Source organism: Cheilinus undulatus, linkage group 12 (genome assembly GCF_018320785.1).
Source record: "Cheilinus undulatus linkage group 12, ASM1832078v1, whole genome shotgun sequence".
In the NCBI taxonomy this organism is placed as follows: domain Eukaryota; kingdom Metazoa; phylum Chordata; class Actinopteri; order Labriformes; family Labridae; genus Cheilinus; species Cheilinus undulatus.
The window spans coordinates 14,369,290-14,385,205 of record NC_054876.1 but is presented as its reverse complement, the minus strand read 5'-3'; the positions used below and the strand labels follow the sequence as shown (position 1 = coordinate 14,385,205).

Sequence of the window (15,916 nt, the reverse complement as noted above, 5' to 3'; positions counted from 1 at the left end):
TCTTGTTGGCATCAAATTCTATTGTGATGGTTGGAACGCTTTGGCTTTTAAAAACATTGTTTCAGTGTTTTAATGTTTTGCAAATCAGATTGTTTTTCTTTGTTTTACATGAAATAACAGACCTTGTGGGAAAACCTTTGTAATGTTTAAAGCGCTCTCCTAGCTTAACGGTGAAAAAACACACCATGTTCTTACCATGATGTAGCTTAGCTCTACATATTGTTTATTAATACTTTTCAGATTGTTTACTCCCTGAACCTTCCTTCATGCTTTCTGCAAGTAGGATCTGCTGCTTGCATGCACATATATCTGATTTCTCCCTTTTCTCCATTTGTTCTCAGACTCTGCAGGCCAGATGATGGATATCAGTGAGGAGAGAGACACTCTCTCCCAGATCTCAGATGTGGTGAGGCAGCCAGCGTTTATTGCTGGCATTGGTGCCACCTGCTGGCTGGTCCTGATGATTTTCAGTGTGTGGCTCTACCGTCACCGCAAGAAGAGAAGTGGCCTCAGCAGCACTTACACCGGCATTCGTAAGGGTGTGTGTTCCTCTGTTATGTGTATATTTTTGAATGTACATGTAAGTTAAAGAGGTTGACCATGCAGGTAATTGTGTTTCTGCCGAACAGGTTATCATGTTGTTTATGTGGGCACATTTAAAGGTCAATTTGATGAAGTGAGGGATCAAACCATGACACACTGAACAGCAGACCTCATCTCAGGGATATTAGGGAATGTTTCCAGATGCTGATATGCAGATCACATCAAAAGGCAGGAAAAAAAGTAGCTCCAGTCTAATCTTCCTTTGACACAGAGACTTCAGAAACAAATTTGCATTTGCGACCATGCAGACAGTCAAAGGCTGACCTTTCGCCGCTCATTTGTAGAGTGTCATTTCCTCAACGTGAGCGGTTCTTAGAGGTGCAGGCCTGTCAACATGTCTGTGACAATACTGCTGTTATTTTCCCCCTTTTTCCACAGTCGACTGTCACCCCCATTAACCTTCACCTGGACTCTCAGATTAAAGAGAGAGGCAGCAGAAAGACAGATGGCATGCGGTTATTTAAATATTTGGATGCATTCATTCATGACATGGAAAGATCACACAGCAGAGTAGACACACAAGCATCACACAGTGAGGATAGCTCATTATATAGCTTTAATACTAGGAAAGTGTGTTTTTTTTCCTAGTTAACTTGCCTCTTTTCTCTTTTTCTGTCTGTCCCTACAGTCCCATCATTCACCTTTACACCTACAGGTATGTGCTGTGTAACTGATCTGATGCTTTGGAATTTACTGTATGTTTTTGCAGGATGTTTCTCAATCTATGACCATCCCTCCCTCTTTGAGAGATTTGAAAAACTTATATGTGCAAAAAAGCTTATCAATTTCAATTCCAAAAACTTTATTTGTCTTCAAGGGGGCAATTCAAGGATTTTAGAGCAGCAGCGTTACAATAAGCAAAAGCAGAGATCTTGACAAAAACAAGACAAGAGAGAGAAAAACAAAACACAATTGTAAATTTAAATATATGTATATAAAGAAAAGAGAAGTTTTTAAACAAAATACACAGTATATAGTTGTCTATATACAAAAATAGAAATGTGAAATGCAATATGTTATATGCTGTCAAAAGATGCAGGACAAATACTTTATTTCAAGAGACATATTCACTTTAGAGTGGGCACAAAATGCAAGGAAAAGAAGACATTTTATTTTCCTACAACATTATAAACAGAACATTTTAAATGTCATTCTAAGATATTGACAGTAACAGCAATTATATAAAACAAGCTGCACAAGCACAGTAAAAAAATAAAGCAGAGAATGGTTGAAGTGCAAATAGGGAAAGATTTCAGCCAGAATTACATATGGAAACAGGGGGCTTGAAATGGACCAATACTGAGTAAATAAAGTGTTAGTAGTGCATTAAAATGATATATGAATATATGGGTAAAAATATAAGCAGAGCTTTATGAAGTGGACTGGGTAGAAAAGGTGTATTATTTCAAAAAAGAACAAAGTTACAGCAGTGACTGTTCAGTGGTCATCACCAATGAGCCATAACAAAGTTTTACTTTTCAACATTGACTCTGATGCATGAATTAATACTAAATACTTGGTACTTAGTCAGTTTAAGTATGATTAATGTATTTAATTAATTTACCTTTAAGCCAGGGATGTCCAGACTTTTTTCATAAGAAAAAAATGTAAGGACAGCAGGGTCCCTTAGACAAACAGTACCTCACATCAGTGTTCAGGCTTTATACAGAAATTCTGAAATTAGATTGATCTTTTTTAGAACCTGTTTTGGGGCTCTCATCATACATTTTAAGACTTTTGAATCTTCTATGTCTAACCACTTACATTAACAGCAAATGCTGATAACAAAAATGCAAAAATGGAACCATAAAGTAGCTGAATGGAAGGTCTTATTTTCTACTCAAGTAGCCTTAAGGTAGTTGTATTACAATCTAGAAGTACCTATTTACAAGTTTTGCACTGCAGTTGCACGAAGAATTTTAACAGCCTACATTTAGGTTTTAAGGAAAAAAGCAAGGTATAGTTGAGCCTTTCAGGATTCTTATAATCTTTAATTTGATTCAAGAGCATTGATGTGTCGATGATCACTTTACTGTAGCAACAGATCAGCCATAGCTAACAGTAATTGAGTTGTATTCATTTCATTGATTTATCTCCTTAAGTCTGGGAAGAATGATAATTCAGGTCAGATCTAGTAAATTCCCAAACATCTCATTTGTGATTGAATCTGAATATTAAAAACAAAAGCAGAAAAACTAGCATACAACCCCTTTAGATGAATAGGATTTACATTAAAAAAAGACAATACTTTTTAAAAAGCTTGTTTTTGGCTGAAGTGATGATAAACTTTTAATACTTTTCTTTTTAAAGCTAGTAAAACCAATCCTGTAGAAGCTAAGATGTGCTCTTTTCATCTGTGGATAGAAAAAAATTTTAGCCAATTGCTTTTAAGGATATTGGGGTGGCCCATCAGATCTTCTAGGGGCCCTGACATTGGCTGCTGCCGATTTCAACTGCGGTCAGGGTGAGAACGACACTCCATGCAGCAGAGAGGGACAACGCTGGAGGCTCATCTCATCATTCAGACACAAAAAAAGCAAATTATACATGACTGCCAAACTTTAGTGGGGCATTGGTGCTTGAAGATGATAAGCAAAATATGCTCTATCAATTTGACCTTAAGATGGATTAGATAGTGAAGCAAATGAGGGCCATTCATGCTATTTGCTGCCATAATCCTTGTATCTTTATTCATGAGGACATCGTGGATTGTCATTGTTTTGGTTGTCAATATGTTTTCCACTTATGCTGCAGCACTGCAGATATTCAAAAATAAGAAGTGCAGTATACTCTCAAGCAAAAGCTTCATGTTCTAATGAAGGCTGTATCTCACTTTTATTTAGAATTCACTGTTTGCTGATAAAAAGTAGACTAAGGTCCATGTTTGGCCATAGTCTCTGCTCTATGCTGTAGGGCTACACTGCTCAGCATATGTGGAAGAATGTAACTAAAGCCTTGTACTCGTATAAGCTGTTTAATAGCTGCATTGTCCAGCGCCAAAATTTCCCAAATTCTTTACATTTTCTTTCTATGAGGAAACAACTAATCTTATTTAGGAACTGCACTCTAAAGTGATTGCGTCTATATGATAAATGCCCTGAAATTAGTTAATTCCTCACCACTTAAAGAAACAGCTGTAGACTTTCACAAGCTTAATAAATGCTTGGTGTGAGAAAACTGCAACTTCTTGTTTCAAATGTGGTTTGCTGCAGAAATGGGGTTTGCTTTATGGTGAAACCAGTGAATTTATTAGGCCTCATAATTTATATCGTTAGATATAGCACAGACATGCATGCTTGCCATGACTTGTCCCATTGTAGGGATTGAATCAGGCATTTGTGATCCTCAGGCTGTACAACTTTACCGTCAAATCAGTTTACAGGAACATCTAAATTGATTTTGGGAATATTTTTTATTATTGTTCTGTGTGTGATGGATTAATGTTAGGTTTTATTAGCCCCTTAGAATTAGTCAAAAACGCCTATCCAGGAATATCCCCATTTTGTTGAATGCTGTGTTTGTACCATTTGGAGTATATGCATCTGCACGGTATCCTAAGAAAGGTAACACTGTAGTTTCTTCATAAAATGTCAGACTGGTGTAGCTGCTACTGGTATTGAGTAATACCACAGGAATAGGGAGTTTGTGTTGTGAAACAGAGGCCTGTAGATGACCGTAGCTGGGAGGTATTAGCTGGAGAAGGAAAGCATGAAGCCTTAGCTAGTTCAGGTTAAAAGCTGGTAACTAGAAAAGAAAATTATGATGTTACACCTGTTTTATGAAGAAAAGACCAGGCATTTGCCAACTCCACAAAGGTTTAAGGTTGGCAGACATTTTTCTATATAGAATTGCTGATAACTGCCTGGTAAAAGACATTATTACAGGATACTGTGGACTTTTGAGAAAAACAATGTCAAATTTGAAACTGTATACAGTCCATGGATCTTTATGGATATAATCCTGTTTTAACACTAAAATTGACTGGATTTAGATTGTTGGGACTCTTTCTGATGCAGCAGGACTGGTTTTGATGGAATATTATGATCAGGAGAATCCAGGCAAGTTTCTAATGGTGAGCTGGGTCACTTTTAGTAGTCTGACATAAGGTAAAGGCCTACTCTTTATAGTAGTGTTCCCTGACTGACTGACCAACTGACATGCATTCACCACTCAATTTATTAGGTATCCCTATTTAACTGCTCATTATTGTAGATATCTAATAATTTAGGCACGTAGTCATGGTCAGGATGAAGTTCAAACTGAGCACCAGAATGTGGAAGAAAGGGAGTTTTAGTGGCTTTGAGCGTGCCAAGGTTGTTAGTGCCAGACAGGCTGGTCTGTGTATCTCACAAACTGCTGATCTACTGGGATTTTCACACAAACACATCTTTAGGTTTTATAGAGAATGGTAGAAAAAGAGGAAATAGCCTGTGAGCAGCAGCTATCTGGGTGAAAATGCCTTGTTGATTACAGTGGTCAGAGGAGAATGGCCTGACTGGTTTGAGCTGAAAGGCAACAGTAACTCAACTCATTATATATTAAGTATGTAGAAGTGCATCTCTGGTGCCAACGCTTTCAGCTAAGAACAGGAAACTGAGGATGCAATTCACACAGGCTCAACATAGTTGGATAACACATGATCTGAAAATACCCCCTCTCTGATGGTTTAGTTCTGATGGTCGGGTTGGAATTTGGAATAAAAACATAAAAACCTGCAAGAGTTGCAACAACCATGGCGCTTTTAAGTGACTTTTTGTCCTCATTCTGATACTCAGTTTGAACTCCAGCAGACTCCCTCGACCATGTCTACATGCCTAACCACACTGGCTGCAGCCATGTCATTGGATGATTAAATATCTGTGTTAATAAGCAGTTGAACAGATGCACCTGTTAAAATGATTGATGAGTTTATAATTCAGCACTGACAAAGAAGAACAAAATGAAATTGATTAAATTAATTACGCCTATATGCTCAATTTGTTCCATAGTTATTCCTCTGAAGTTGAAACAATGCCATTTTACATCACATGATAGCAGTAGAGACACTATGTCACTATGTATTTGTGGATGTGTAACAGAGCAGGGGCTTCTGTGTAAAATAAAACATGCTGCCAGTCTTCTGGGCCCATCTGTTCACTATAGTAGGTTTATTGATTGAATAAAAAATATGTTTTGTACTCCAAAGGATAGTATATATATGTGTGATGATTTACTCTTGGTGCAGGGGAGCCTGTTTTTAAAAGTGCTTCTGAATCAGATCAAACATTATGCTGAGATTGGTTCAGGCACAGGCAATTATTTGTGTTGTCTCTGTGCAAATTAAGCCATCCAGACAGAAACTGTGCTCCAGTGAAGGAAGCTTGCACTGAACTGAGTGTAGACTTTGACTTAATATTTTTGCTTAGAATCTTTACCTGCCTTCATGGTTTTTTATGCCGTTGGCACTTCCTCTCTCTGACAGCTCATCAAGGTTTCTTGTTTTTCCCTTTCTCTTTGCAGTGGCGTATCAAAGAGGAGAATCTGTGTGTAGCGCTGGCAGGTGAGTGGTATTTTTGTCCCTTGGTTTTCTATAAAAACTAATTGGAGAGGGGCATTTACACAAAAAAAGCACTAGGGGGAGTTGTCTCTCTTCTCTAAATCATGACCCTCGTGCAGCCGCTCCATGCTCATCCATCAGCCTCATGTGAAAGCAGCAGGTTCTGATTGACAGCTGTGTGATCCTCCTTGTTGCAGACCTGGCCTTCTCAGCATGGGCGAACCTCTCAACCAGCTGTGGCTGCCAGACAATTGGCCGAATGCATGTGCCAATCACAAGGACTGTAGCATCAACTGCTGCAATAACGGCAACGGCACTAGTGACAGCAACATGACAACATACAGCAGACCAGGTTAGTGCCAAGCTCAGTTTGTGACAAAGTTCTGGTGCTCCTGCATCCTCTCAGATACACATTATGAGTCTAATAAAAGAGCATCCTACAATACCAGGGCTTTTGTTTTCATGTGGTGCTTTGTTCCATGTCCTCCTCAGCTGACTGCATAGCAAACTATGGAAATCATCCAGAGAACAAACAGGGCGGACAGCTTGGTTCTGAGACGGCCATTTACAGCGATGTGAACCTCTCCAACAAGCTCAATGAGATTAAAACATTCACCAACTCCAACTTGGGCTATGTGAGTCCTGGAGGAGATTACGAGCCCATCCCTTACGCCACCACGCAGCTCATCCAGGCCAGCATTAAGAATAAAGCGGCCCCAGGCGGGGCTGCAGCAGAGCCTCTGGACATGCCCTGCTGGAACAAGCCTCCCAATCCACCTCCAATACCCAAGGAGATGGCAGCACAGATGCAGTACAATATCATAGAGAAAAACATGCATAATAAAGGTAAAGAAGGGTAAAATTTGATTTTCTTTACAGTCAAAAAAGAAAGCTATTGCATAGTCTTCTGTTTCTTTGTCAGCAGAACATCTGCAAGGAAGTGATGGAATGATCCACCCAAAAACTATCCCCTACAACCAGATGAGCAGAGATCACAGCACAGGAGGCTCACACCACAGCTCAGACAGAGGCAGCAACAGCACCTCAGGTCAGACCCACAGCAACTCTGGGTTTTACTGAGCCAAAGCACAAGTCTGTTTTAACCCTGATATGTTCATTTTATTTCTCAGGGAGCCAAAATCAAAAGAAGGGAACACGAGCCCCAAAGCTACCAAAACATAATGCAGTAAGCTGGGGAGATGCCCCGCCCCCTCCACATAATAATGCCTGGGACTGTGATGATTATAGCCTACCAGTGGAGAGAAGGTAATGAGGAAAAAGACACACAAATACACAGATATGTAAAGTGTCAGTGTATTCCATGAGCAAAATAGATTTTTTTTAATTTGCTCTCAGCTGCATTGTGCAAAATAGAACATTAGCAGTCCTGCTAAAGGTTTATTTGAGCAAAATCTCCTTTGCAAAGTACTTGAACCTTGTTTATAGACAAACAGGAGCACAATAAGGTTATCTGACTCACATGAGCATAATTGCGGCTGTAAACACTTCCAAACCTTGCACAACAACATGGCCTTATTGTCACAGCGAAAGGCTTTCACAGAACTAATTACACAGTTTAGGTTTTTTCATTGTCAGACAGTCAGACAGACAGTTTATTAGGGCAGAGGGTCTATATAATTGAAATTACTCAATGAAATGTACAGAATAATAAACAGGCGGGCATTCAGGACATGTGCCGCATTTCAGCAATAAAAACCAGATGGTGCAGAAAGCTTATTGTCCCTCTTTGTGTGTTTTTCTATGATGGAAAATTTGTGTTTTCCAACGGAGGGCCGAGGGATTTGCATTTAAGTCTAATGGGCTGTGACTAATGTGTAAGGACTGCCAGCACCCCTCATTCCTTTAGCCATTACCTCATGTCAGTTGTCCTTTTCTCATCAGTTTTGATCCAGAGGAGAGAATAGAGGGCTGCCCGACTCCACCAGTTAGAGGGGCTGCCTCGTCTCCCAATGAAGGGTCCTATAGTCACCAACCTACAACAGCATCACAGGGAGACCTAAGCAATGGCCTGCATGATGGGACGGAGCATCTCAGGTAATAGGATTTAATGTAGTTCAGATTTTTTAAGTGGCATTATATGCATATGTCCTTATCTAAAGCCATTATGATACAAGACAGTCAGCTTTGCACATTAAGCTGTGAACTGCTGTTTACAGATGGGGACGAATTAGGCTGGTAATTTTGTTCTTATGGTTACGTGTTTTGAAGGCAATTTCATTAGGCTGCATTATCAAGTCCCCCATTAAATGCATATTATGCACTGTTTTTTAAACATGAATACAGCAGAAATTCATATAATTGTTTAATGACTTTTGAAAAACAGTGACATCCAACTCCCACTGGGTTTGTTGTTCTCAGCTTGGTGTTCACATTGACATTTACTCCATTCAGCTTGTTTAAATTTCACTAAGAGACTTATTTATGTGACCTACATGAATTAATCCCTTACTGTTAGGCCTGACACCACATGGGGAAAGAGGGTCTGAGGCACAATGGCAGAGTGTTGCTCCAAGAGTAACTTTTACTGAATACCAATAGACATTTCAAACTCAAGATTTTTTTTTCTACAATATTTCATAGATAGAAGAACTGAATCATCTTTGGGCCGTGTGGCTGAATGAAGATTTGTCCATAATGGCTTTGCGCAGTCGGGACATGGGACATCTACTCTGAAAGTTGCTTATTATGCATGATTTCAAGCCATCATGGACACTTGTGAAGAAAATAATAAGATCAACCATAGTATTTTAATGCCTGTTCAATTAAAAGCCTTAAGACCTTTGTCCACTAATGGTATTTTATGTCATTTGGATTCTGAGGAAAGGATGGGAGAGGAGGGAAAGTGGAGCAGTTTGTTTTTGTCTGAAAAACTGGTGCAACATCTACTCTGAAATTTTATGAAGTGTTAAATGTACAGATAAAATATGAATTTAAGTCTAAGTATATGCAATATTTTTCATATAATCTATGCTTTTATAATGTATAATTGTTCTATCCTGCACAATGTGCATTCCAAAGCCTTTGAGTCTCATGTTCCTACGTCCTACTACATGCAGTGCAATGTGCATAATAAGTTGTTTGGGTCAGAAAGTGCTGTGTTAAGCAACTGAAATCAAACTTTTTTGTGTTTTTCCAGGCTGCATACTCTGAGTCTGTCCTGCTCACCATGTAAATTTCAATCCTTGTGATACCGACCTCAGACAGCTAGAGTTAGCCACAAACATCAAAACTTCATGCTCTAAACTTTCCCAAACTCTCACACACCAAAAACTTTAAAATAAAACACCATAAAAAACAGAAGATTTCCCTCTCTGTCCTTTCATGCTTTTTCCCCTACCTTTGCAAAAGTTTTTCTCTGGGTTATAAAAACAATTTACTGTCCCTGCTGTGAACAGTACTGCAATGTTTTCACCTGTTTTTTTTTTTTTTTTTTTTTTTTTTGGTTCTTCTATTGCTACTGCTGACCCAAACAGCTGACAATGCTGAAAAGGGCAACTGACCAAATGATTAACATTAGGGAAAATCTGCTTCAAATTCAGAAATGATGCATATTTAAAAATACCAAAATACATGCATTGACAAAAATGCACTGCAAATGAAAAAAGTAGTGCAAAAAACAAAGCACTTGCGTTAATTCAAGTAAGAAAGAAACATGCAAATGCACAGAGCAACATCCAAAACAAAAAACTGCAAATCCAGCCTTCACCACAGAACTGCTCTAGGCCTGTAAGGGCAGGTTGGCTGCCCTTGTCAGCCACTGTAGGAATAAGAATAGGTTGTGAGTTTAAAAAACATAAAGAAAAACATGCAGAAAGAAAGGGTTTATGACAGAGGGAAGAAGCTGTAAAGAACTTAGCTTTTTTCAGCACCAGTAATCAGGCCACCTTCCCTATGCTGGCTGTTACTGTAGGTCATACACTGGCAATGCATTCAGTCTTCTTTTCCTCATGATTTAAATAATTTTTGCCAGACTGCTCTGATTTTTATATCTATATTCCAGCCACCCTCGGCCTCTCTCCCCACCACACACTTACAGCTCCATCCCCCTCTGCATGGACACTGATGGACAAGAAGAGGAAGAGGAGGAGGAAGCAGAGGAAGACACAGACGCAGAGCTTCCTGACGGTCACTACAGCCAACAACACCACCACCAGCAGAAGCACAAACACCAGCTGCACCATCCCTCCTCACACAAGCTGCTCCTCCACGGGCTGGAGCAGACCCCGGCCTCCAGCACCGGGGATCTGGACCGATCAGTCACAGGGTCTATGGTGAACAGCTGGGGCTCAGCATCCGAGGACAACATCTCATCAGGCAGGTCCAGTGTTGTCAGCACCTCGGAGGGGTCCTTCTTCACGGACGGAGATTTCAACCAGGCTGTAGCCTCATCGCGGGATATTGTTGGCCTCCGCTTGTGCCGATACCCGGAGGAGTCAGGTGAGGAATCATTTATTTTGTTGTAACAGCCACTCCAGTCTGACTCCTTCATGGATCATGATGCAGCCACCAGTGTGACGGAAACACATTTCTCTAAATGTTGGATTGCTCTGCAGGATTAGGATGATTAAACTCATATATATTTATAGAAAACAGATGCAATACTAATAACTTGTTTCTTCAAGCAGTTCTCAAGTCATTAATCAAATTTTCACAAGTCTGAAGAAATTTCCCTGTTCATTAAAGGAACAGCTGTAAGAATGCCTATTTTCTAAAAACATATTGAGCTTTATTCAGGCTTCAAAGTTTACTCTGGATTTTTCTCCCTGTCTCATACTGTGTCGCTGCAGAGTAATCAATCCAAATTACAGCTCCCTAGTGTTCTGATTTTAGTGAAGGCAGAGCATAAAGTAATATTCAAAAACATGCAATTACATACTTTACTTCAGGATAGCGATTTCATCATGGGTCTTAATGACTGAATGAATTAGGAATCCATTTGAAGTTTGTTTTTCATAATATTTCAAACAAACCTACAAAACAAAGGGCATCTCAAATCTCTCACAATGTCAAAAAAACTTTAAAACTTTTAATAAACCCTGAATATTTTCCTCCCTATGGAAATTTCACTTTTTCCCATGTATTTCCCAAGTGCTGCCAAACAGAGCAATGATTTTCCAACTCAGCTTTTCCAAACATCCTAGTTTTTTTTGGACACTTACATTATTTGAATTGGGACACACAAACAAAATTATTTTAGTGTCAAATTTATCAACCCCCCAATGCTAATAGTTACTTGTGCCTCTTTTTTCCTAAATTAACAGGTGGCAGTGGTTTGTTGTAGTTTTTAGTGAGTTTTAGAGACGTCTCTTAGTGAATCCCAGCCCATTCTTCTTTGGCCCATCTCTCAAGGTCCTCCAGATTTGATGGTCTCCTGGCATGATCCTTGGTCTTCAGTCCAACCTACAGATTTTTCAGTGGGATTCAAGTCAGGGCTTTGTGCAGGCCAGTCAATAACGTTCACTTTGGTCTTCTGGAGGTAGTTCTTCACCAGGAGCCATGTATGGTTTGGGCTGTTGTCGTGTTGGAAGACAAAGCGATGACCCTGACCAAGTTTTGCTGCTGACTACTTGAGGTTTTCTTTCAAAATCTTCACATCTCCTTCTTTCTTCATGATTCCTTCCACCTTTAGGACTTTCCCAGTTCCAGACACACTAAAGTATCCCCACAGTATAATACTCCCACCATCATGTTTCACTGTGGGGACAGTGTTCTTTGGGTTTTATGTCTTTCCCATCTTGCAAAGTCTTAACGACCAAAGAGCTCTAATTTGGTCTCATCTGACCAACGGACATGCTTCCATTATGCATATTCTTTGTTTAAGTAGTACTGCAGAGTTGCATGGCACTAAGCAGAACTGGCTTGAATTTGGTGGAAATGAGTGGGGGGGGGGGTTCCATGTTACAGAAGTGAGTTTGGGAGATCTAACTCAAAACCTATGGCAGCTTCCATAAAAGGAGACATTACTAATAAAAAAAAACTGTAAAATTTCTGTCATTAAAAAATTTGAGGAACTGTCTGAAATACTGTAAGACCTCAGTTGAAAAAAAAATATCACATATGAATCGTCACTTTTTAAATTAACATAGATGTTCCAGAGCAGAAATTCTACACACTACATCTTTAAATCTAACATGTTCTATGATCTAGGGACTTTACATTTGTACTTTTATGTATTTGATGATTTCAGGCCGGCGGCACCAGCGTCCCAGCAGCCCCATGTCGACAGACAGCAACATGAGTCCTGCAATAACACAGAGAAGGCCCAGGAGGCATAAACAGAACCTGGCAGGTCAACAGGACTACCAACCCAAAGACGTCTTTAATGATGGTAAAGACTGAGTCATGCATGACTTTAGAGAATTTCTGCTGCTTATCTTCTAATAGCTCTAACATTTGTTCTCTGTGTGCTCTTCTGTGTCCCCAGACTCTTGCATGCCTCTGAGTTTCTCCAGCCAGATGTCCCATGGTGATTATAAAGTGAGGGGGGCCACGCTGCCTCGGATGGGCTCCGGGGAGGCTCGGGGTCGACGAGGCAGCACTGGGACTCACAGGGTCAAAGAGGTGGCTCCCATTGAGCAGAGAGAGAGCCAGGATAAGCACAAGACTCCAGTCGGAGGAAAAGGAAGCAGTAAAAGCCGACAGCACTCAGGTTCATGATGGATTATACTGTACTACAGGGAAATAATCTGCCATACATTCCTGTGAAAAAGTATTTGCCCGCTTCCTGATTCTTATTTTTTGCATATTTGTCACATTTACATGTTTCAGATCATGAAAACCAATTTTAATATTGGACAAAGAAAAGCTGAGTAAATCCAAGTGCAGTTTTAAAATGATGATTTCATTGAGAAAATAAAAAAGGCCATCCATACTTACTGATCCTATGTGAAAAGGTAATTACCCCATAAACCTAATAACCGGAATTTTCACCCACTCTTCTCAGCAGAATTGTTTGAATTCAACCTCATTGGACTAGGCCACTCCAAAATCTTCACTGTGTTTTTTAAAGCCATTTAGAGGAGGACTTGGCACTCTTTTGGGTCATTGTCTTTCTGCTTAAACCAAGTGTGCTTGAGCTTGAGGTCACGAGCTGATGGCCGGACATTCTCCTTTGGGATTTTCTGGTAGAGACAAGAATTCATAGTTCCATCAAGTATGGCAAGTGGTCATGGTCCTGCAAGAAAGCAGCCCCTGACTATCACACTACCACCACCCCATGTTTGATGGTTGGTATGATGTTCTTTGCTGTGTTAGCTTTTTTATTGCAGAATGCAAACCTTCCAAACCTTCCACTTTTTGTTTTGTCAATCCACAGAACATTTCCCCAAAAGTCTTATGGATCATCAAGATGGTTTTTGGGAAAATATGAGTCAAGATTTTGTGTTTGTTATGGTCAGTATGTATGTGTGTTTGTGTTTGTATGGTTGAAAGTCTCCCACGGATGCTGTTTTTGCCAAGTCTCTTTCTCTGATGATGACTCTTGAACACTGACCTTAAGGAAGTCAGGTGAGGTCTGCAGGTCTTTAGATGTTGTTCTGGGTTCTTTTGTGACCTCCTGGATGAGTCGTCGATACCCTTTTAGAGTAATTTTGGTAGGCTGGCCACTCCTGGGAAGGTTGACTACTGTTCCAAAGTTTTCCCCTTTTGTGGATAATGGCTCTCACCATGGCTTTTTCCCATTATAAATGAAATCATAATTTAAAACTGCATTTTGTGTTTAGTTGGATTATTGTCTAATATTGAAATGTGTTTGATGATCTGAAACATTTATTTGTGAAAAACATACAACTTAATAAGAAATCGAGAAGGGGGCAAGCACTTCACACAGCATCTTATGTATTAGTGTCCAACCAACTAATATTTGTTTTGTTTTGTCTCCCTTTCAGAATTCGGGGACATCTTACTGTACAGTCGTCCTTCTTTCCCATCGGGTCAGGTTCAGAGGGAGCCTGATGATGCTAACGCATCCAGCTTTATGTCATGTGGAGACTCAAGGACCAAACAGAGAGGACAGGCGCCACCTACAGGACAGGTGGAGGAGGTAAATCCCCAAGTTTAAAGCCTCTATTAGCTAGAAATGTTTTTCAGTGTTTGTTTTTCCCCTTTTGGTCAGTGAAACACATTAAGTAGCGATACAATGAATAAATGTGACATTTTCATGTTTTCTTTTTATTTGCAGTCCTGAGAAGCAAGAAGAAGAAGAAGAAGAAGCAACGAAAGCACAAACAGAATTTCCCACCAGTTGCTTCAGACGAAGGACTATGACCTTTACGATACTGAAAAAAAGACTGCACAATACATTTTTTCTACTTCGAATTTCCCATTAGGTGTTGGAAAAAAAAAAGTGCTCTCATGTTAAAGTCTGTGGACTTCCATCTGATGCACTGTTTATGAATTGCTGTGTGGGCGACCAGCTTCCAGGAGCCTGACCTGCTGGTCCCTCACTGAAAATGAATGCACATTTGATGGCGGTTGTGAGTGTCTTTGGCGACCGCTTGATGCGGCCCATACATGATATCTGCTTGTCTGGTTATTTTCTTGTAACTGTTCTTCAGTCATTACCAGCCATCTTGTAAATTCTTGAAATCGTTTACTGCCACAGAAGTGCTTCAAATTCAAATTTTATATAACAGTGTTAATGTTTTATAAGTGATGTACATCTCGTCTTTGTATTATTTGTTCTACTTTGGTTATAAAAGCACAATCACTTAATTTTATTCTAAGTCTTTATTCTATGGATTTCAGTGTGGAGGAAATCAGTCTTGTTAATCATTTCATCACTTCCTGTCAGGCTGAGGCTGAGATGATTGTTGAATGTGATTGTGCATTCGGTTGCGTATACATTTGAGCTGCTTTCATTCAGATTTAAACTATCTGTTTTGTGTACTGAGAGAATTGCATGCAGATTTTCCTGTTGGAGGTTTTTTACTCAACATCTCGACTGCTTTGTCCTCCCATGGGGATGATGAACAATCTGGTCATGGACTGGTTCCATTTATTGTTTTCTACACTGAGTCCATTTCATTTAGTCCTGATGTGTTCCCTTCACCGTGGCCATCATTTCTAGAGTAGGGCTGGACAGTATGCTTTATTTATTGATGAAATGACTAGGAATCTAGGAAAGATAGAATATTTCAATAGACTGACGTGTGTAAATCCCATAAGATTAAAGTTAGAATAACCTTCTAACCAAATGTGCAACCCCCCGTCCAGGGGTTTAAAACCTTAAAATGGACAAACATAAGAAGGCACAAGGAAGAAAGTGTTATCAGGCACTGATGTATTAAGAACATATGTATGTTTATTTATGAGTACAGAGTTAAATTATGGAATTTTGCTATGGAATTTGGTCATATTGTCCAGCCCTATTCTGTTGGTAATAAATGGAACAAATATGTCACTTTAACTACTATGTTTCAATAAAACTTGCTGTTCCTTAAGCAAAACCACAAACTTCTTTTACTTTATTCTTTTAATCTATCTATATATACACTAGAGCAGGGTTGTCAAACTCAATCACAGCAGGGGCCAGATTCTGACTTTGGGTCTAACCTGAAGGCCTAGCAGGGTCAATATTTAACCATAAAATGTCAACCTCGCTTTCAACAGAAATTAATTATGAGGGGAGAAAGCTTGGCACTGATGATAGATGATTTTGATATTAAAAAAGTCAACATGATAAGTATAAAGGCTCAAAATCTGAGATGAAAAAGTAAAACTTATTGGTTCAAAAGGTAAAAACATTACATTTAAAGT

At 39.5% G+C, this 15,916-nt stretch overlaps 1 protein-coding gene across 4 annotated transcripts in view; it reads left to right on the top strand.

The window, feature by feature from the left end:
* Positions 1-15,601, top strand: part of LOC121518755 (roundabout homolog 1-like) — a 160,588-nt gene extending 144,987 nt beyond the window's left edge. For 2 of the 4 annotated variants that reach the window (XM_041801326.1, XM_041801324.1), the window contains 13 exons: positions 342-539; positions 1,232-1,258; positions 6,103-6,142; positions 6,337-6,491; positions 6,632-6,985; positions 7,065-7,187; positions 7,270-7,405; positions 8,042-8,194; positions 10,161-10,597; positions 12,348-12,488; positions 12,585-12,809; positions 14,047-14,201; positions 14,340-15,601. In XM_041801326.1, the coding sequence (XP_041657260.1) occupies positions 342-539; positions 1,232-1,258; positions 6,103-6,142; positions 6,337-6,491; positions 6,632-6,985; positions 7,065-7,187; positions 7,270-7,405; positions 8,042-8,194; positions 10,161-10,597; positions 12,348-12,488; positions 12,585-12,809; positions 14,047-14,201; positions 14,340-14,345 (2,150 nt within the window). In that variant the 3' untranslated portion in view covers positions 14,346-15,601. Of the gene's footprint in view, positions 1-341; positions 540-1,231; positions 1,259-6,102; positions 6,143-6,336; positions 6,492-6,631; positions 6,986-7,061; positions 7,188-7,269; positions 7,406-8,041; positions 8,195-10,160; positions 10,598-12,347; positions 12,489-12,584; positions 12,810-14,046; positions 14,202-14,339 lie in introns of all 4 variants that reach the window. The other 2 variants (XM_041801325.1, XM_041801323.1) reach the window with 1 other exon arrangement.
* The last annotated feature ends 315 nt before the right edge of the window (positions 15,602-15,916 follow it).